Genomic DNA, 22086 nt, shown 5'->3' on the forward strand with positions numbered 1-22086 from the left:
ATTCTAAGGCTAAAGAAGAAATATTAGAACTAGACATGTAATACTTTTAGGCCGTATTTATTAAACCTTCCTCTGATATCATACCAAATTTGGTAATAATATCGACTTTTATTCTATTGTTACAGGCCCAGAAAGACAGAAGAGTGAGCAAAGTGTGACCAAATGGAAAAACTTAAGGCGAGAGCTGATATTGAATATCTCCACAAGAAAGGTTTAGACCCACAGGAGATCCACACCGACATGGCAGCTACTTTAGTTGATAGTGCCCCTTCATATGGCAAAGTGAAAAAATGGGCAGCCGAATTGAAGAGAGGCAAAACTCCATTGAAGATGACACTCGATCAGGAAGGCTCGTGGAAGCACTAACTCAGGAGAATATTGATAAAATGCACGAAATCATCACGAAGAAACGGCGAATGACCATCAAGCAGATTGCTGACACAGTGAACTTATCTACTGTAAGCGTTGACTGAATTATCACCCAGAGCTCCTTCGTGGCTAAGCGGTTAGCATACGCGCCTTTGGCGTGGGAGACCCGAGTTCGATTCCCGGCGGGAGCTCATGTGGTTCGGATTCCACGTTGATCAGTAGGTCCACGTCTCATATAGCCTGGCTGCTGAACGAGACGTTAAACTCAAATCAACTCAACTGAATTATCACCCAGCATCTGGGAATGAGCAAGGTTTCCGCGAAATGGGTGCCAACATTTTTGACAACTGATCAAAAGCTCAACAGACACAACATTTCAAGTGACAATATTCATCTCTTCCGAACAAACTCAGATGCCTTTCGCACTCGATTCGAAACAGTAGAGGAGGCCTGGGTCCACTATTACCAACCAGAGTCCAAAGATCCAAGCAGTGGAAACACCCCTCACCCATCCACCCTCTCCGAAGAAGCCCAAGTCTGTTACCTCAGCTGGAAAAGTGCAGGCTAAAGTTTTATGGAAGTCGGAAGGGATAATGAGGGTGGATTATCTTCCAAAGGGGCAAACAATGAATGGGGAGTACTATCCATGTCTCCTACGACTGCTGCGTGATAATATTCAGCAGAAGCGTCGTGGGAAACTGACAGCAGAAATGTGGCGAAATGGGCAAAATGTGTTGGCTTGTCAGGGGACTACGTTGAAAAGTAGCACCATCCGTAAACTCTCTGCTGCTCCGTTCATACGAAGGTTAAAACTTTTGTAACAACCCTCCTAAATTAATTTTAGAGGAGCGGAGTTTAGCGATATAGTATTGCTTGCTTAGGCATGCATTCAAAGCTTCTAACATTACTGCACTGACTGAAAATTATCCTTTTCATTTTATTTACTGAGAAACTTCCCGACATATACAGAGTGTTTCAAAACAACATCGACAACATTTGGGAGATGATTCCTTACAGCAAGACAAGACAAAAAGTACAGACCGTCCTGGGTGCACAAATGCTTCCTTTCGAAGTTATAGGCTGCCGAAAACATGAGAAAATGAACTTTAACGGTCCATAGCTCCAAAACTATGAAACCTACTGTAATCGGGTCAAGATTTCACTTAGGAACTAGTATGTGCCCTACCTACATATCCAAGTTTCAGAATCCTGTGGTATTTCCGGCACAATTTTTATAGACGTAGTTGGAGGGTTCTTCAAATTACATGCCCATAGCCAAACTCCCTCTATAAAAATTGTTTCGTGAGTACCTTAGAATTCTGAAATATGTATTTTCGCATAGCGCACATATTAGTTCCTACGTGAAGCCTTGACCCGACTACGGTAGGTCTCATAGTTTTGGAGCTATGGACCTTTAAAGTTCATTTTTTCATGTTTTCGGCAGCCTATAACTCCGAAAGGAAGCATTTGAGCACCCAGGTTGGTCTATACTTTTCGTCTTATCTTGGTGTCAGGAATCACCTCCCAAACAATGTCGGTGTTGTTTTGAAACACCCTGTGAAATTAGCTATTTTATAGCTAGAACACAAAGCAATGAAACATGGTAATGAATTTTCGGAAGCGAAACAGGCAGGATGTAAGTACATTGAAGTATCAATCTGCCATTTGACAGCTGGAAGTGAGGATAAATGCTGATTAATTTCCAGCCAGAATAACCGTTCAAAATACGACTCCGGGATCTCCCGAATATGAAGCAGGCCACTAAATTTATTGCATGAGTATTAAGTTGAATTTCCCTTAATAAATAAATACTGAAAGAACTAACAACTCTTTTATTCCTATTTTGCTACCTACACAATTAGTCTGTAATAGTAATTAATATAAATTGACATTCAAAACGTTTCCAAAATAATCAATTACTATTTGAATGTAGTTCTACTTATATATATATATATTTTTTTTTTTTAAATAGAGACTACATCTTACCATACAAAAGCAGAAATAATTAATTTTTCGTTACCTCAGTATGAAATGATTGTAAAAGTAATCACTTTGGACATATAATCGTACAATGATTACTAGAGGGTGTATAAAACAATAGAATACACCAGTCACGAATTGACAATAGACACGAAGTTAGAGGGGTACCACTTTACTGCCCAACTTCCAAATACGATAGATGAGACCACTTTCCAAAAATAATATTGGCAATGAGAGTGACAAGGAATGTTCAGATAGGAGTCGACTAATCCTACCATTCACTTGGTAGAACTAAAGAAAAATTCCAATAAGGGTGAATGTCTGTCTCGGGATTTAAATCTGTGACTTCAGAAGTGAAGTTACAATATTAACCCCTGACCTATGCTGCTTGACTAGGGATGCGCACGAGACGAGATTTGTGGCTGTCTCGTCTCGAAAATGTGCTGTAAAAGTGATGTCTCGACTCGAAAAATATATATATATTACTACTGGAAGAGCCGTGTCTCGATTCGAATTTTGTCAGGAAAATCCTGTCTCGAATCGTCTCATGCGCATCCCTATGCTTGACTGTAAATGATTTTCCTAATAAAGCTTCTGATTTCTCTGTAATAATGACTACGCTTTACGCTCGGTTCAGACGTGCAGAAAAGTCTGTTGCAGGCCCGCAACAGACTCGCAGCAGACTCGTGTGGGCGTCTGAGCCCAACCACTTCACATAGACATAGAAAACAGCTCATTTTATTTTCAGCTGCAGTTGCATGAAGATGAAAATTGAAAGAAGAAAACGTGCTGTTTTTGTATACTTAGCCAGTAAACTTCTAAGGAAGAAACAGGCGATACTGGGTTCATCCGTACGTAAGCTCACGACTGCTTAAAGGTGCATTTTCTTTCATGTTTATTGATTTGCGCAATGCCGAAGAAAAGTTCTTTAATTATTTTCGCATGAGCACCACTTCATTTGATGAACTCTTATCGAAAATAAGTGATAAAATTAAAGCAGAAGATACTTTCATGAGACTTGCGACACCACCAATTGAAATATTGGCTGTTACATTAATGAGTTGATTTTGAGTTTAACGTCCCGTTCAGCAGCGAGGTTATATGAGACGTGGACCTACTGAATAACGTGGAATCCGAACCACATGAGCTCCCGCCGGGAATCGAACCCGGGCCTCCCACGCAAAAGGCGCGTACGCTAACCGCTTAGCCACATAGGAGGTCTGGCTGTTACATTAAGGTAAGTTAATTATGTTAACTAATTATCGTTTGTAAGAGCACAGAAAGTTAAACATTCGGAGACCTATTCATAGACATTTTCAGATGTTATTAGCGGTCATTAGCGTAGTTTAACAATTGCGTGACTAATTTCGATTTTTTGACATAGTTGGCGATTTTAAATTAAAAATGAGACATTTATTTGAGACTTCCGAATATCCCGCTCAAGAGGAGGCGTTTCAATAATAGTAAAATTTCACTTTATTTATTCACAAATTACCGAATGTGAGGATTCGCTTCAGTTAGAGATGTAAAATTTGGCATGTAAACTCATAATAAAAATAATGGAGCACAGGTTTCAGTGTCTTTGAATATTTTCTCTTGAAGGGGAGATGGGGAATTTCTATAGTAGTGGACTCCGGTGGCTCAGTGATAAGAGTGTTACCTCTGCTTGGATCCCAGCTTGCGTCAAGTGGGCTTCGTGGTGCGAGAAGCACCGTGTGCGTGGAGTTTTCTTGGGGTTCTCCAGTTTCCTCCCACTTTATTCAATCCATCATTTCAATCATTTATCATCATCATTATTATTTCCTTTAGCCTACCCGGTATAATCGTGCGACGTAAAACTCAAGGATTTCATTTCATTCCTACAGTAGTGACATTTCCCGTTATATATTGAGAAAGTAAAAATGAAATTAAATTTTTGAGTTTTACGTCCCACGAATATGCCTGTTAGGCTAAAAGAGACGGTGATAATGAGAGATGAATGAAAGGTGGAATGAAGAAAGTGGGAGGAAACGGGAGAACCCCGAGAAAACCCACACACACGGTGTTTGTCCACCACAAAGTTCACTTGACGGGAGCAGGGTTTGAACTCGGAACCCCAAGCACCAGAGGTGAACGCTCTAGCACTATATTGAGAAAGTGTTCAATATGAGGACTCGCTTAGACTGGAGATGTGAAATTCTTAATGTAAACTCTTAAATAAAAATAATGGATTTACTGTTTCCGAATAATCCATTTCTAAGGTGAGAAAAGGAAACATTTTTATAATCGTGACATTTAACGATAGAAGGTTTTAAGGAAATCCCCAATACGTGTAGCACACCAGAAGGAGGCAATGCAGCAAACGAAAGCAGAAACAGGTGGGCTGATTATTTTGTAAGCGACATAGGTAGAGTTCCATGGCAAGATAACTTTGTTTAAGTTGTTCTTTATGTAAGAAAACATTCGGTTGTTATCTCTAGAATAGCAACGACGTGCACAATGTTATCAATTGTACGAGAAACAAAAATATTTCTGTTACATTTCGAGCATGCTTTTTATATTTTAACCATATGAGTACTCTGATGTTCAACAGGTTTCGTGTTAACTCTAATTTTTTTTTAAAAAAATTAGTACATTAACAAATAAAGACAACAATTGTCAGCTGTAAAACGATGTTTTTTTTTCTTTCTTTTCTGTTCTATTATGTTGATGGTTGTTTTGCACTTCAGCGTCCTTTTTGAGCACAAAAGCTATATAATACGTGACCTCGACCTAAAGTATAATGCAACGTACGTTATAAACAGTCGGTTCATTCCGGAGTGAGTGACAAGAAATCTCATCAAAGAAACTGCATGAGCAATAAAGGCTTGTTCTCCAAGCGTATTTGTTGTCTATTGTTATCACAAAAAAGTATTCATGGCTTCGCTGCTGAAAAGAGAAACTAAACAAAAATCAAATGTAAATACTACGTGAATATTAGATTTTTTACATTGAAAAGTAATAATAATACATACCAATGCTGTTTTTTTTTATTCTTCTGTTTTTTTTTTTTTTTTTTTTTCATTACATTTTTCACATAAGGTTTCACACACCTTATTCCATGCATCCCGTTTTTTATTTCTATCTCTATACATTTCGCACTTTAAATTCCATATCTCGCGATATTTTTGTATTTCGTTAATGAATAGTTCCATGTTCAGTCCTTCGCTTTCCATTTCTGCGGGCGCGGGAAAGTCTGCACGTGCGGCTTGACTCATTGCAAGCAATGGTTTGCCGATTCGCTACACCTGTGCGGACTCGCTGCGAGCCAGCAGTCCCCGCAACTCAAATTTTTGCCCGCTGCGGGTCCACAGCAGAGTCATGCGGGAAAGTCTGCACGTGTGGCATGAATGATAAGAATCAATGTATTTCCGGCTCGCGCGGGTCCGCAACAGAATTTTCTGCTGCGGGCCCGCAGCAGACTTTTCTGCACGTCTGAACCGAGACTTAGTCTCCGAACATAACATAACAAGTGTCCATTCTTGGATTGCCAGATTTTTCAGAGAAAACAATGAAAACTTTTAGCGATATGTGATACTCAAAATTTACATCTAACAAACACATGTATGGTTTCGCACAGTACAATAGAATAATTTTAACTGGAAACTGAGGCAGTTTTATTTTAAACAAATACGTATGATACACATAAAACACAAAAGGGTATATATGACAAATTGTTTGACTTTTACTTATATATTGTAATGGAGATGGTTGCATTTGCTCTCTCAATACTGAGTTAAATCATTCGGTTACGTTGTTGATACTGTTACGCTTTCTTCTTCTTCTAGTACAACAACAGCAACTACTACTACGACTACAATAATAATAATAATAATAATAATAATAATAATAATAATAATAATAATAATAATAATAATAATAATAATAATGCATTGTTTCATTAAGCCAAATCCTTCGTACCATATACATTTGTGACAAAGTCAATAAAACAAAATTTCCCTTAATTATAGAAATTTGCTATTTCTTTGCGAAAGATGTACTATGTGTATGGTCCATCTAAGTTTTTATATTTGGAGTTTAACATTCTTGTTCATTCTTCTCTAATACTGGAATTACTAATAATCCATCAACAAAAATATTTGTTTTAGATCAACATCTTGTACTTACATTGCAAATGTTGTACTTACTTCTCATGAATAAATTCTCATTGTAGGTAAAATGAAAAGTATTCATTCTCGTTTAAGTGTAACAGCGATGTTATGATATGTTACTTGGAAGTTACGCTCAGAAATGCACGCACATTTCAAACAGTATTGTTTCAACCATCAGTTAAAACTTCAGTATAGTCAATAATGAATACTTACTTCTAACTGGCTATGGATTCTCTCCAAGGCTTCGGTATCTTTATCATCTATACTATAGCCTTCGCCGTTAGTGAGCTTTACTTTCTCACCATTTTCATCTTTTGAAGGATGTTTCTCTTCAGCAGCTTCATTTATATCTCTCAGTAATTCCTTAAGTCTAGCCTTCTCTTCATCGGTCATGCACAGAGCAGCATTTTCGAAAGGTTCTTGCTATAATTATACACAGATTAACAGAACAATATCAAACGCAAGAATATATTGAATTCAATATTTAAACCATAATATTTTTCCATGTTTTTGGGCAATGTTTTGTTTTGAGCAGCGCAGTTGTAAAATCTTTAATTAGATCGGAAAAGGAAATCCAGAAAATATTACTCATCGTGTCACAACACAAAAACTAATGATTTCTTTCTTTGAAGAAATTAAGTTTTGTTATACGAGGAGGAGTCCGAAAATAAGTTTCCTCTCTCGTTTTCCCAGGAAAGCGAACAGCAATGGGGGAAACAAGACAATGGTTGCACGCGCAACACATCCAGACACATGTGGATTTCGTTCGCCCGCGATCCTGCAGATGACGCGTTGCAGCGCCTGAGCAAAACAGTCTCTCATTCTGAGCCTAGTAGCTATGGAAAGAAGGCGAGTTTTGATGTAGTCAAAGGAGGAAGTGCGAGCGTTTGTCCGCTATAAATAGGCATGTGGTGTATCGGGAGCAGAAATCCATAACCGCCTTGTAAAAGTCTATCGACCTTATGTGATGTCGAAACAAATGGTGCGAAGATGATTGCAATTCAGAGAGAGGCGGCAGCAAATGCTCGACAAACCGAGACTTGGAACGACGTGCACGGCCACTATAAACGAAAATGTTAGGATGGTTTTAATGGCATGTTTAAAACGAACCGGCGTATCACCATGGATGAAGTAGTAGAGGTGCTTTGGAAGCAATGCTGAAGTCACAGAAGCTGTTCGACACTTCTTCCGTATCCAGAATCCTAATTTTTTTAACTGGAAGGGTTTTCGAAGCTTATAGACCGATATGACAAACGTCTCAATGTATGTGGTACTTACGTGGAAAAATAAAGCTACATCTGATCTTTAATGTTACATGTCATTCTTAGTCTTCCATCCCCATTTCTGTCCACATTCGCCTGGGGAAACTTATTTTCGGACTCCCCTCGTATTACTGTTATATATATTACTGTTCAACCTTAGCAGGTTTTGCGATTGCGCGATACAGTTGTCAGTTGTTTGGAATTCTTATTAACCGTCATATTTAAATTATTTTAGTTTGCAAACCGTGCTATGGCCACTTTCTGATAAAAAGCATTAACGGGAAGTTATTTTGAGTTTTCAAATTATCAACTTTAGAAAGCCGAAAATATGCCTTTACCTTAATCAAAACCTGGCTACGAACTTTGATTGTTGGAAGAAAATCAGTTTTTATAAATCTAAATAAGAAAAATTTTCACTTAATTTATAACTTAGTAAATACTGTGAACATTGAAGAAGATGCGAAAATAAACTTGTTGCTTTCAACGAAGTACAAGTGTCAGTGGTATAGCAGATACCAGTTTTTGCAGCAGTGGTTCATACGACGTCATTTGACTTTGTAAGTTAGCAAATTTTCCAACCTTACGCGAGGATCAAAATCCTGGTGGTTTTTTGGAGGTAAGACTGTTTATTATTTTAAATGTGTGTTGCCGAAATATATTCGCTAAATACTTTCCATTAGTTTGAATTTATTGTTGAGGAGTATGCAATAATGCATTTATGGAAAATTATTAGCTTGTACGTATTACAAATTTCACGGGAATCACAAGCTATCTGGTCATTTTTTTAAAGATTCTTCTTTAATTTATACATTAGTTTTTAAAAAATACGAACAACTGATACCAGAGGTTTGCGACAGGATCACACAAAAAGACAGCTCAATGTAAAGCTGTTTATAATTAGCTATATACAATTTTCGGTTAGGAATACTTCAGTTTTGAATAAGGAAAGATACTGAGCACTTTATGGAGGAAGATGGGAGAAGCCTTCATGCTGCAGTGGATTGGTAAATCAGTCTGACGAAGGTGTTCCCTATTTCTTATTTATTTATTGAGCAAGCCACAAATAATCAGGCACTGTTTTGCCTTAAAGATCAAAAAGGAGAAAGGTAACATTTTCTGAAACGAAAAAAAAAAAAAAAAAAAAGTATGGAAATGATTGCAATAGAAAAGAGTTTATGAGGACAATACGAAATTAACTATTCATGAAAGAAACGAAAGTGTCGTCCTTTTCGCTACACGTATAACGTGTTACAAACTTGCTAGGAAGAAAGAAAAACAAAAAGAAGTTTCTTGCTAAAATGGTAACAAGATTAAAAACATTTTTTTTAATAGTAAGCGATTTTCCTAATTAAAATGACTTTATACCTTGCAAACTGTGTTTACAGAACACATTAAACTGTAATAAGTAAAAACTAAAACAAAACTAAACAAAACCAATACTGGCAAGACATGTTAACATCCAATTTTTGGTAATTAATTATTAAAATAAAGTTCGAAATTGAAGATAAACTTAAGGTTAAGACTTTTTTTTTAAAAAAATAAATAAGGTGGGTAGAAGCAGTGGGGCGTTTAATTATTTTTCTATAATTATTTTGTTTTATAACAAATTTAAATGTACTGCAGTGGCAAAGCTCTGAAGAAGAACAAATGATGATGGGACTGGAAGTTATATTTACATTCTAAGTTGGTTTTAAATTTTACTTTTTCCACCCGGTATTTGTTTAAGCTGTGATAGGGTAGCAAAATTAGTATCCCGTGAGGGGATATTTTATACCAATATGCAACTTGTTGCATTTTTGTAAACAAAAACTTTGTTAACTATTAATAAATCTTTCTATTCAAGTTAAACTTAAAAATCTAATTTTGTAATTCAATAACAAAACTCTTTTCTCAACTCTGCTCTTCACTCTAAAACTCCAAGCATGCAAAAACGAAACAAACGGAAAGTTCTGTATTGGTAACATTGGTATCAAAGTAAGGGCTGCATTTTCTTTTCGGACGTAGTAAGAAACTTCAGAGTTCATCTCTTGATGACTCCCCTATAGGACTGCACTTTTAGGTGGGTCAATTTTAAAAAACTTATCGGGGAAGGAGCCTCGCTAAGACTGGGTGGTACTCAATACGTCGAGATCCCCTTTGTCGTGAACTGTGAATAAGAGCACCTCCACTAATTTTCAAAACCCGACGCTCATAGAGAAAGGATTCATTTCTCGAAGAATATTGATATTATATGAGAAAACGGTTCTTCAGCATATTTAACGGAAGTTATTGATTGACACCACATTAATTTATTTCCAAACACTACATTAACAGAAGGTTATGTGCTCTGTGTTTGATGGACTACTCGAGGGATTGTGCATCGCGAAATGCTGCTACTAGGCTAGATCATCAATGCAACTGTCTACTTGCAACACTTAAAAGTACGCATGAAAATCTGAAATCGTGGAGACAGTGCCTGTGAATCACACAGATGTTATTCTGCTTGCTAAGGTTACCTGCCGAGTTCATTGATTCGGGACCAGTGGCGTGGTCTTGTATTTTAACTCTCTTGAAGGCGAGATGATGTGGTGGGGAAAGATTTATACTGTATATGTTAAATGCATGTAGGCCTGTACATGTGCCAACTGCACCCTGAAAGAATGTCGATTCCGAACTCTCGACGAGGTGATCCACGTACTGATGTCACTGACCTTCTGTTTGTAAGGTCAAAATCGGAAGTAACTTTTTTTTCTTTAATACCTAATATAATCATATGGTGACAAAGAATTTAAGTAAGAAAGATCCAGAAACTTTCGGTAATGTTCATTCCCCGTTCCTTCACATACGAAAGTCTAACATTGTAATGGAAAAACAAATTAATGAAGATTGGAATGATAGTTTATGCTGCCCTTAACTATTATTACAAGCTTTTGAGAGTGGTGTATGAGTTTGATTATTCATTGTTCGGAAATAAAATCGACATTTCAACATCTGTGGGACCCCAAACAGCTCTTAGGCTTATTTTACGTCGGTCGTTGACATGCATAAATGAAATTTCCAAATTCATGTGAAAAAAGAAGAAGAAGAAAAAAAAAGAGAAATATCTTATTACAAATCTGACCAATAGAAACAAAATTTCGGGGCCACGGTGGCCCTATGGTAGAACGTTCACCTCTGATGCATGGGCTCCTTGGTTCGATCCTAGCTCGCACCAAGTGAGCTTTGTGGTGGACCAACACGATGTGCGTGGGGTTTTCTCGGAATTCTCCCGTTTCCTCCCAATTTATTCATTTCTCATCATTACCATCCCCTTTAACCTCGCCAGCATCTATGTGGGACGTAGAACTTAGATTTCATTTTTAGGAAACAAAATTTCGAGCTGTTTAACATTTTAAAGCATTACAAATTTACTCTGTATTTTGCAATTGAGGTAAGCATCTTCAGTTTATTGTTATCATCCTTAAACGTAAGACTACAGAGAAGTGCGCATAGCCTAGAGTAAGTTTAGTCATGCTTACTCATTACTGAAATAATTTCAAGCTTACAATACATCTGCTCACAGTACAGAAAGTAGTATCTTTATTTAATCTACGTACATTATATAAGCAACTAAGCATTTCTTTTGTGGAAACATTTATTATAGTACTCCGAAAACAAAATTATTCTACACTAGAATTCGATGTGCAACATTAATTACCTTAATCTTCCTTTTCGTATATTGTTTATTTTTCTTATTTGCATCTGATTCTTCTCGTTCTAATTGATTTATTACAGCTGTTAACCGAGGTTCTGTCTTGAATATTGGTATATTTTCACCTTTAATCTTAGACTCACTCTCTACTACGTTTGCATCAGGGCCATCATCGACTTGATAATCATCTATATCTGTAGCTTCATCAAATGTGTAATCTGATATATTCGTATCACCATGAGTACCAGTATTACGAGGATCACGAAGTCCTAGAATATCACATAATACGTATGTTACCGTTCATGCAACTAGGGAAATATAACGATATTTCATCTAACAACTAGGGGATAAAATTAAATATATATATCAGAATATAACAAGGGTCTGAAGTTACTGATACACTCTAGGGAGCATATTAAAAAAAAAAAAAGTTACCTTGCACTTCGTACTCTCTTCCTATTTAGAATTCTATTTTCATGATACTAAACAGTCTACTCTGCGACCATGATCACTTGCAATACAAGGAGACTATCATTTCTATTGCATACTATGTGCTGTTTCTTGTACGAAATATTGTGGAAAACCACACTTCATGCCATTCAAAATTTGTAGGTCAAAATCCAATCACTTCCTCTCAGTGAAAATTTATTGATAATATTTTTCAGACTGAGTTTTTAGGATAAGTGACACTGAAACATTTTTTGATAAACTTTCTCTGAAAAAAGTTTAAAATTCAAGGAAGTAATTGGATTTTGTAGCTACAAGTTTTGAATTAGTTAACAAATATGGTTTACCAATCAATGCTTGGGGCTGTGCGTTCTTAATTTTTAGGATAAGAAACAGTCTACATAATGAAACAGACGTGAAAGTATCCCTTTACATCGCATACTTATGTGATCATGCAACGTAAAATGGCCTGAATATCCTATTTCTGGATATAAAATCATAATTTCTTTTGTTTGGAGTACGATAGGATCTACTGGTAACCTTTGTTTCTGCGGTGATGAACCTTCAAACGTAGTGAATATTATATTTTAAAAATCTGAACAGCAGACAATCAAAACTTTCCTATTTGCAGAATATTTTCAGAATGAATTTTTATGGATTTGGCAATACCAGGTATCCAAAAAGGTTCATGCTCTTGGAACGAAACGTGGAATTCAAAGGGCAGGTGTTGGAATCCCCTGCCTGAATGACGTCAGATGTTTACATTCCCGTCAACCATCAGTCAGTGGAGTGTTGTGAGGCGTGTCAGTTACATCGAAAGCAGTCCTGTAGGAACTACAATCCTGAACTGAATGTCTGTGTCAAAGGATTTTTTACGGCCGTGTTTAATTAATGAGTTCAAATTGGGCGGCAGTGTTCCTCGAAAGATACTCTCCGCACTTGGAGAGGCACCAGTGAGTGAGCGCACAGCACGAAAGTGGTTCTGTTGATTTGTATCGGGCGATGAGAACCTCCAGGACAAGCCTCGAGTTGGACGTCCATCTACTATCGACAAAGCTCTGCTGAAGGAGAAGATCGAACGTGATCGACATCAAACATGCAAGAAACTTGCACAAGCTTTTGCAGTTTCGGAGGATACTACTCGATTTCATCTAAATAACCTTGGGGAGACTTGGGGATTCAGTAGGTGGGTTCCTCACGTTTTGACCGAGGAAACTAAACTTCAGTGGCTCACTATTTGCTCTTCATTGCTGTCATGCTACAAGAAAGTCCCACTTCTGGATCAGATATTGACATGTGACGAGAAATGGGTGTTATACAGTAACAGCAAAAGAAAACATTATTGGTCGCCCACTGGTTCTGTGGCATTTGCTCCCAAACAAAACATTCATCAACAAAGGTACTGCTCTGTGTTGGATGGGCCAACACTGGAATTGTGCACTTTAAATTGCTAGAGAGTGACAAAACTATCACAGCCGAAGTGTACTCATCCCAGTTCCAAAGAATTGTAGCTGCACTGTGTCAGAAGCAGCCAGCACTAGTCAACAGAAAGGAGTGATCCTTTTTCAAAAAAATACCAGACCTCATAAGGCGAAAGCAACTAAGGAGGTGATTAGTATACTTGGTTGGTAAGTTTTACCTCAATCTCCTTACTCCCTGGACATTGCTCTATCCAACTATCACCTGTTTTTGGCCATGGATAACCATTTGTATGAGCAACAGTTCCGAAACCGAGATGATGTCACGCACGCCATAGGACAGCTTTTTGATTCTAGGGACAAGAACTTTTACAAACGCTGGATTTATAGCCCTGTATCTTGTTGGGAACATATAATTAGAGCTGAAGATTATTATTTTGCTAAACAAAATGCATTTGCATGAAATTGCCCGGTCGTTATTTCTCACTGAAAAATACGGACGAACTTTTTTTTGTATTTCTGGTAAAAAAAAAAAAAAAAAAAAATATCAATAAAACTAAGGTATAGTACCATAAATCTCTCTACACCTTAGAACATATGAACGCACGTAAAAATAGACGCTCCACATTCCTCTATATCATCGTAAATTATAGAAAAAAAAAAACCGCTTAAAACAACTGACAATAATAATAATAATAATAATAATAATATTAATAATAATAACAACAACAACAACTCTATGAACGAATACATTTACAACTCACATATTATTATAAACAACCGTGGAAATATGATGATACATCATTTAACGACGACATAGAGTAAAACGAAGACTCTACATTAACCATCAAACATTATATGTTTTTTCTTCGTGAATAGGTTTCCTATATACACGTAAGTTTTTATTTTTTTTTCATAGGGAAGTAGAGACTCCAAGATGAAGTCGAATAAGACTGAGAGTAGATGCAGTCCTTGTGGACTGGCCGGCTAAGTGAAACTGTACTTGATTTTTAGTAGTGAGGATAGTTTTAGCTCAACGCTCGAAGACTGTGTTAGGTCTTGTAGATGGAGAGTAGGAAACTTCTTTCATTCTGTATTGTGCATTTAATGAGTGCAAATAACTAGATAGGTTTCCTTTCCTTTTAGTTCACGGAAATGGATGTTTACGTCCAATAACGCTTTTTATCATGTTTATGGGGATATTGCACTAAAATATAGGAATTCCTTACTTTTAGATACATTAGATACTGAATTAATATTCTAAGAATTGTTCGCTCCAGGACGGATTGGTTTATCGTCAACAACTTTCACAGAGAGAAAGAATAGTGCTTTAGTGGCACTTGATCACCATTACAAAGATAACTTAGAAGAAAATTAGGGCTGCGGTGACTCAGTGACAGAGCATTCACCTGTGGTGCATGAGGTCCCTGGTTCGATCCCAGGTTGCGCCAAGTGGGTTTTGTGGTGGAGAAACACTGTGTGCGTGGGTTTTCTCGGGATTTTCCCGTTTCCTCCCACTTTCTTCATTCCACCATTTCATTCATTTCTCATCATCACCGTCTCCTTTAGCCCACCCGGCATAACGTGGGACGTAAAACTCAAAGACTTCACTTCATTTTCATTTTAAAAGAAAATTAACACGTTCAATTTTAATAGATACGAAATGAAAGTGAATATATGAATTGATTTTTACCATGAATGTAAATAAATTATGCTTCGCAGGGTCATCGCCACAATTCAAAGAGCTGACAATAATTGTATTTATATAAAAGTATATAAAGCAAAAAATAAAAATAAATAAAAATGACAAGGAATAAGCTTTCCAAAACAAAGTAAGTTACATGCACGATGTTACAACTTGATCAAGCAAAGTGATCATAGGGAATATGTTAGTACCTTTAAAGAAATCTCAAATTATTTACGAAAATAAAATAAGAAAAAAGAAATCTTTGCTACATTTAATGCCAGCAATCAGTTTTAAGAATACTACAAGCTTTTCAAAATATTTTCCTAACTCAAAAGCAGTGAAATCTTTAAATAAGTTATCTTATCTTAGTTTGTAAATTTACACAGCGAAGAAGTGACATGTAATCGAATTTCTAAACGTCATAGTACAATTATAATGACAATGATCAAACAGATGCATTAGCAAATACCGAACTTTGCAGATAAATGTGACATTCAAGTATGATACAAATCCATCAACGGCTTGAACAGATATTGATCCATTAGCAGATATGTACCAGTTGATAAAAGAAGAAACAAATATATTAGTCCTTGACTGATATAGTCGTAGAGAGTTATTTAGAGCAATTAGACTGGAGTTTTAACTTAAAATGCTCCTATATTCAAAAACTTTTTTATAAATATGGAAGCATTATATATATATATATTGCTAAAACCTAAAATAGGTTCGAAATCTACCTTAAACGTGACCGGTATTGTGCAGGGGTGTCATTTCAGACTTTGCTGGGGGGGAAGGAGGGAAAGCACCACCGACATAAGACTTTCACGTTTTGTACTACTATATTAGTAAACAATCGACTAAAATATATGTATTCCTCAAACTCTTGGGGAGGGCAATTGCTCCCTCCTGCCCTCCCTAAATGACGCCCCTGGTTTTGAGGTAAAAGGCAGTTAAAAATTTCCTGAGGCATGTTGAACGTAGACCTTTTTTCTGGGTTGCGAAGCCCAAACCATTCTCATACATGAAATTACTGAATGGCTGTGACATCCACCCTGTTCCTCCAAGAAGTAATTTAAATTAATGCAAGTCTTGGGGGCGTAGAAAACGTAGCTCAGAATTGATTAGAAACATGGGAATAGAAATTCAAAGATAAAATTCGATAACACAGAAATAATTTAGAATAAGAATTTAATGATCTGATGTTGAATAATTGAATAATTACGGAGCATGGTATGGACTGGTATGACTTAAAGACTAAAGAAGACAATGCATGATCACTTACTTTTGGTAACGGTGATAAGCAGAACCTCTGATGAACAGAATGACGGAGCAGAAAAACTAATGATGAATAATCTGACTCGCAGAGTTTCGACGTCAAAATAGAACTTCCAATACCCGGAAGAGAATCCGGTAGCATTTATATGATTTTCCCGTCATGTCAACATTCTTTCTGCGTCTTCCTAGTTCTAGAAGTCATACCCGGTCATTTGCATTTTAGAAGTCAAGGCACTCTAAATTTTCCATTGGATTATGAATCCTAAAGAATATGCAAACTGCCTCCACTTCATACATTGCCTATTTTATACACATTTTAAAATTCAATTAAATATTTTGTTTGATTACACATTGTAGTACACAATAATATATAAAGTGGCTCGATATCGCTTTCCCCAATATATGAAGAAATAAAATAAAAAGGCTAGGTGACTTGACAACCTTTCTTTTACTTATAAGTACTGTTAAAACTACGTCCCATCACGTTCAATGCACAAGGCATATCTCTTCAGCAGTGATTTGCAAATATGACACAACCGAGGATTAGCATCAATCTCTCGAATGATTGTTCGATTAGCTCTTTCAAGTGATCCAAAACCTGCGGTTGCCCGGAAAACCCTTCGTCCTTGATAAAACTCTACATGGAGAAGTTGCATGATGTGAGGTCACATGAACAGGATGACCAATCTCTCGTACCACGATGACCAACCAATTTATGAAATGTTGACAACACCAAAGTGAGGAGGTGATACACGTGTTGCCACGTGAACTGAATGTTTTTTCGTAACGAGGGTTATTTTCAAGTTCTTGATTGACAACTTCCTGTAAAATATGTGTCACTGGTAATAGTTTCTTCAAAAAAGAATGGTGCTATGACCATTCCAAATACTACCTCAAACACTGACGTGGATTGGTATCACTCTAACATACACAATTGTGTCTGTTTACGCGACCGTTCTTCTTGAATGAAATTTTATCTGTCCACAAGATTCGTTTCAGAAGTCTCTGTTAGCTTCGTTTCAAATGAGAAACCACTCACAGAACTCAACACGCCGGTCTGGATCACATTCGTGCAACGTGTGGTGCAGAAGTTCGGCCGGTAAGTTTTCATCTTCAAATCCTTTAACATGCTCCTTAAAGAGGTATGTGTCATTCTCAGTTCACGTGGCGCTTACTGATAGACTTCTTTGGGCTAGATACCCACTCTGAGCAACAAGTTCAGTGTGTTTTTCATTTCGTGGTAGTAAGGTTCGCGGTAGACCATACAAATAACTTGTGGCTTCGAATCGTTCGTTCAGTTTTTCGTCGCTTGACGTGATGTTGATCCCTACCTAGTTCAATTCATCTCAACATCTGTACTATTCGGCATAACTTCACTCAGTAAACAACTCGTAAAACCATGAGACACAGTAATGCCGGTGCTAATACAAAAATGAACGCTCGATTTTTGTCTTCCCTTATTGGTTTTGGGAAAAGCAACTTCGTGCTCATCTTGCGTATATATATATATATATATATATATATATATATATATATATATATATATATATATATATATATATATATATATATATATATATATGCAATTCAGTTTAAGTTCTTTCATATTAGTAATCAAAATCATTAGAGGCAACTGATACGTACATAATGTAGGGCAGGAAAATAACAAGTATGCAATTTCACTTTCAAACTATTTTATCAGCAAACCTAATCTGCGTCATGTAGGGTCAGTGAATCGACTGTTAGTACTAATATTTCTTGCTTTCCAAACCAGAATCCACTAAATCTCCAGCCAGGTAGTTCTTTAATCGCCTTACTGTATCTCAGTGTTAGCGTACTCACTTCTGGTGCGTGAGGTCACTGAGTCTGTCCTAGAAAATGTGAGTTTCCCGTGGATGTTATCGGTTTATCGAGGTTCTCCCACATACATTTCCACCTATTCTTATATTACAATTCATCTCCATTAATTATCCATCTCTTTCATCCTTCAGGACATACCCGTGGAACGTTAAACTACGGATATCACTTCATTTTGCTTGCCAACTTTTTCTTTTTTTTTTTAGAAGTAAAGGAGACTTTGCTATGATTTTACGTTCATTATAAATGAATAAAAAATGCTTCGATTTAAAATATTTTTACAATAATAATAATAATAATAATAATAATAATAATAATAATAATAATAATAATAATAATAATAAAGATTGCAGAGTATAGAGGGTTTAAATTCAAATATGATGATGATTATTATTATTATACATCTTTGGCAACAGCCTGAACTTTGGCATTTTTTCCTAACAAAACCTACAAATTCTCTGCAAAAGTAGTTAAAATTCACAGCGATTTGTAATTAAGTTTTTATTAAATCTAAATTACATCAATTCCTATAGTCAGACTACTTCTTCATGTAAGAAAAAAAAAAAAAAAAATGTGTTATGCACAAAATATGTGCTGGAATACTCAGAATAAAACCAAGAATTTTGTTCAACTCCTGCGCATGAATCTTTTCTCTTTTGCTTTTGTCATTTCACATGCCTATTACTTCACACTCTAAGCAGAGCAAAACTGGAAGCGGGGACTGTAATCATATTGATTGTTTTTATTGCGCTACCTATATCATACTTGCAATGAAATCGAAAGTGTAAGCACTGCAATCTTAACATTAAAATACATCAATATGAAGAAAATGAAAAACGTGAACAATTTCTAAAAATACGCGGAAGATTTAGGAAACATTTTGTTGCTATTTTTTTTAAATACGAGTGATATGAAACGAACCAAATCAAGTCGGCAGACGGGAGGAAGTTTGAAAATTGTGCCAAATATAGGAACTCCCAAATAATACAGGAAAGCAGGCAACCCTAGTACTGGGGTATCAGCGAAAAATCTACATCTTTACAGCGAAAATTCTGTATGTCCATAAAGGAAACAAATGCAGAATGCACAGAAAAGGATGCTAGCTCAGCACTCTGCTTTACTCCGAGACATACACTTAAATTATGAAACTTAATTAGGCTGCCTATGGATTTTAAACATGACAGCTCCCTATTGCTACATGAAAGTTCATATGTATTACCACTGATCCTAGTATCTTACAGTATATTAAATTCATATATTACATACAACCACTCTATATGCTATTAGCGAACTTGAAGCAAAGATCGCTGTCATTCTTTATCTATATTAAATATCAACATACTCTCTATGGAGATGAAAAATAAGTACTGCATGCTCTCTCGAGGATGACTAATTCTCCATGAATACATAAACTTCGTATCAAATAGATGTAGTTCATCCAGTTAATTTTACCGAAAAAGAAACAAAAATCATCCAGATATATTCCTGTGAAATCCATCTTTGTAAGAATAAACATTAAACACGTTAGTTACAGAATGAAATGAAATCTTTCAGTTTCATGTCCCATGGTTATGCCGGAAAGGCTAAAGGAGACGAAGATAATGACAATTGAATGAAATGGTTGAATGAACAAAGGGGAAGAAAACGGAAGAACCCCGAGAAAATCTATGCACACAGTTTTTGTCCACTATAAAGTTCACCTGGCGCGAGATGGGATGGAACCAGCGACCCATGCTCGAGTGGTGAACGTTCTACCACTGAGCCACGGCGACCCCCTTAAAGAATGAAGTACTACTGTTGCATCTATCAACCTAATCATATGGACTATTGGAATGTGTGTGGTACACAATCTTGGCAAACCACACTGTTTCTCACCATTCTGTCTTTTCGGTGACTTTCACATGAATATAATGTTCCATGGTTTTACGTTAAACGTGAAATTTTGAATATTCAGAGTTACCTACAATTTCTATTATATTATCACAAAACGATATACAACTCTTTTTTTTTATCAATTCACAGAAATATTTATTAGTACTCTTCTCCGCTGGTACGTTCTCTTTCTTGTGTTTACTGATTGCTTTAACAACATCTTCCGACTGAATATATACATATATATATATATATGTATTTTTTAAAGGAGTCCAAATATCATCATATTAAGCTGTAAAAACAAATTACTGTATTATTGCCTACCTTTAGTCAGATGGCTTTAAAAAAGAATATATTTAAGTCTCTTACACAATAACCCTATCACTAGGGTTAGGATCTTTAGGGGTAGTTTTCACAGGAAAACAAGTGTATTTCGTTTCACAGTGTAAAACAACGGTAGACTTCCGAACTATGCGAGTTCAATACTTAAACTTGAATTATTACATCTATAACTACTTGAAGAGAGGAATAAGACCAAAATAAAACCGGTTCCTCAGACACTGAATCCATACCTGAAAGCCATTAATCGCTGCCTCTTACTGATTTTGCTCTATGAAAGTAAGTATTGAAACCAGAAGTACTAGTAAATTTCAACATTTGATTTTGGTAGATTCTGGTGGTGGTGGTATGTTATCGTGAGACGCTAAATCGTTTGCGAAAATCTAGTTTCTCTTTATCTATTTTTCTTTTCGTCCTATAGGACCAACGTTGAAACCGTAAATCCAGTTTCAACAGAGGGTTAAACGCGGAGAAGGGATCTATTCTGAGATGCCTGATGAATTGAAAAAAAAAAAAAAATAAAAAAAATAAAAAAATAAATAAATAAATAAAAAAACCGCTTCTCGATATTTCTACCGTTTTTGGTCACTGGAAGTCAGTATTGAAACCGGAAGTAACAAAAATTTGAACTTCTGGTTATGGTAGTGTTACCGGTAGTCATGATATTATGTCTTGGAGACGCTGAATCGTTTGCAAAAAACCGACTACTTTTATTCTATGAAGAAAAAAGTTGAAACCGGAAATGGTTAATTTCAACCAATTCCGGTTTGAATAGAAGGTTAGACTTTCTATTGCAACTGTGTTCCTTCTGGCACTACTGTCGATGTGTGTTTTCCTGTACCTCCCTCGAAAGAGGAGGGACAAGTTGTTGCGGCCGAGATCTTTCAATTATTCGATGCGGAAGCGTTCCCACAATGAACTGTTTCACGGACTCAGTCTTGTTAGCCATTCTAACTAGCCTACGAGATTCACTCGTCAAGACCAAACGGCTGAATGGCAAATTGACAACACAGCTGAGGTCATTCACTTCTTTTCCCTAAGCAAAAGGGAGGATTTCTTCCGTCAGAGGGTGGCAGAGGTGGGGCCAAATCATAGTTGGCATATTTTCCGAGGTCACACTTAAGAAAGACAGACTTTAACGAGGAAGATAAAGCCTACTCTTGGTACCAAGAATCGACTGGAGTAAACCGCTTCTCGATATCTTCTACCATTTTTGCTCTATGAAAAGCAATATTGAAACCAGAAGTAATACTCAATTTGAACCACTTTCGGTACTTGCAGTGTTGCGGGTAGTCATGATATGTGTCTTCAGACGCTGAATCGTCTGCAAAAAAACACCTTATCTTTATCTGTTATCGTGTTCGTTCTACGACGAAAAACGATGAAACCAGAAATGGCTAATTTGAACCATTTCCAGTTTGAATGGAGTGAACAGAGAAGATAGAACCTATTCTTGAGACGCTGAATCGATTGCAAAAAGACAGCTCCTCGATATCTTTTACAGTTTTGCTCTGATATCTGTTGACACACAGACAGACAGGCGGATCGACAGACATAGACGTTTTATAAGACTTCCGACACTTACAGATAGCATAGTTTGGAAGTTTAAAAGAGAGGGGAATGGGAAAGAGTCTAAAAAAAGGTGATGGAATGGTAACGAAAAGATATTATTTCACTCAACTATTCCTTTTCTTTGGCAAAACAATTTCATTGTTACCCACTCTTCTTGTTCTAAGCGTTATTGCATCAATTTTCTAACGAAAGCTCTCACATATTTTTA

The 22086-nt window shown here is 36.5% G+C and overlaps 1 protein-coding gene across 4 annotated transcripts in view; it reads right to left on the reverse strand.

Annotated features, from left to right (window-relative positions):
• Positions 1–22086, reverse strand: part of LOC145664271 (uncharacterized) — a 53721-nt gene that overhangs the window by 7092 nt on the left and 24543 nt on the right. For 3 of the 4 annotated variants that reach the window (XM_081730795.1, XM_081730793.1, XM_081730794.1), the window contains exons 6-7: positions 11418–11680; positions 6693–6902 (exon numbers count right to left, since the gene is read on the reverse strand). In XM_081730795.1, the coding sequence (XP_081586921.1) occupies positions 6693–6902; positions 11418–11680 (473 nt within the window). The remainder of the gene's footprint in view (positions 1–6692; positions 6903–11417; positions 11681–22086) is intronic. The other variant, XM_081730796.1, reaches the window with a different exon arrangement.

The sequence above is a fragment of the Thermobia domestica genome, chromosome 11 (assembly GCF_964235325.1).
Source record: "Thermobia domestica chromosome 11, izTheDome1.hap1.1, whole genome shotgun sequence".
In the NCBI taxonomy this organism is placed as follows: domain Eukaryota; kingdom Metazoa; phylum Arthropoda; class Insecta; order Zygentoma; family Lepismatidae; genus Thermobia; species Thermobia domestica.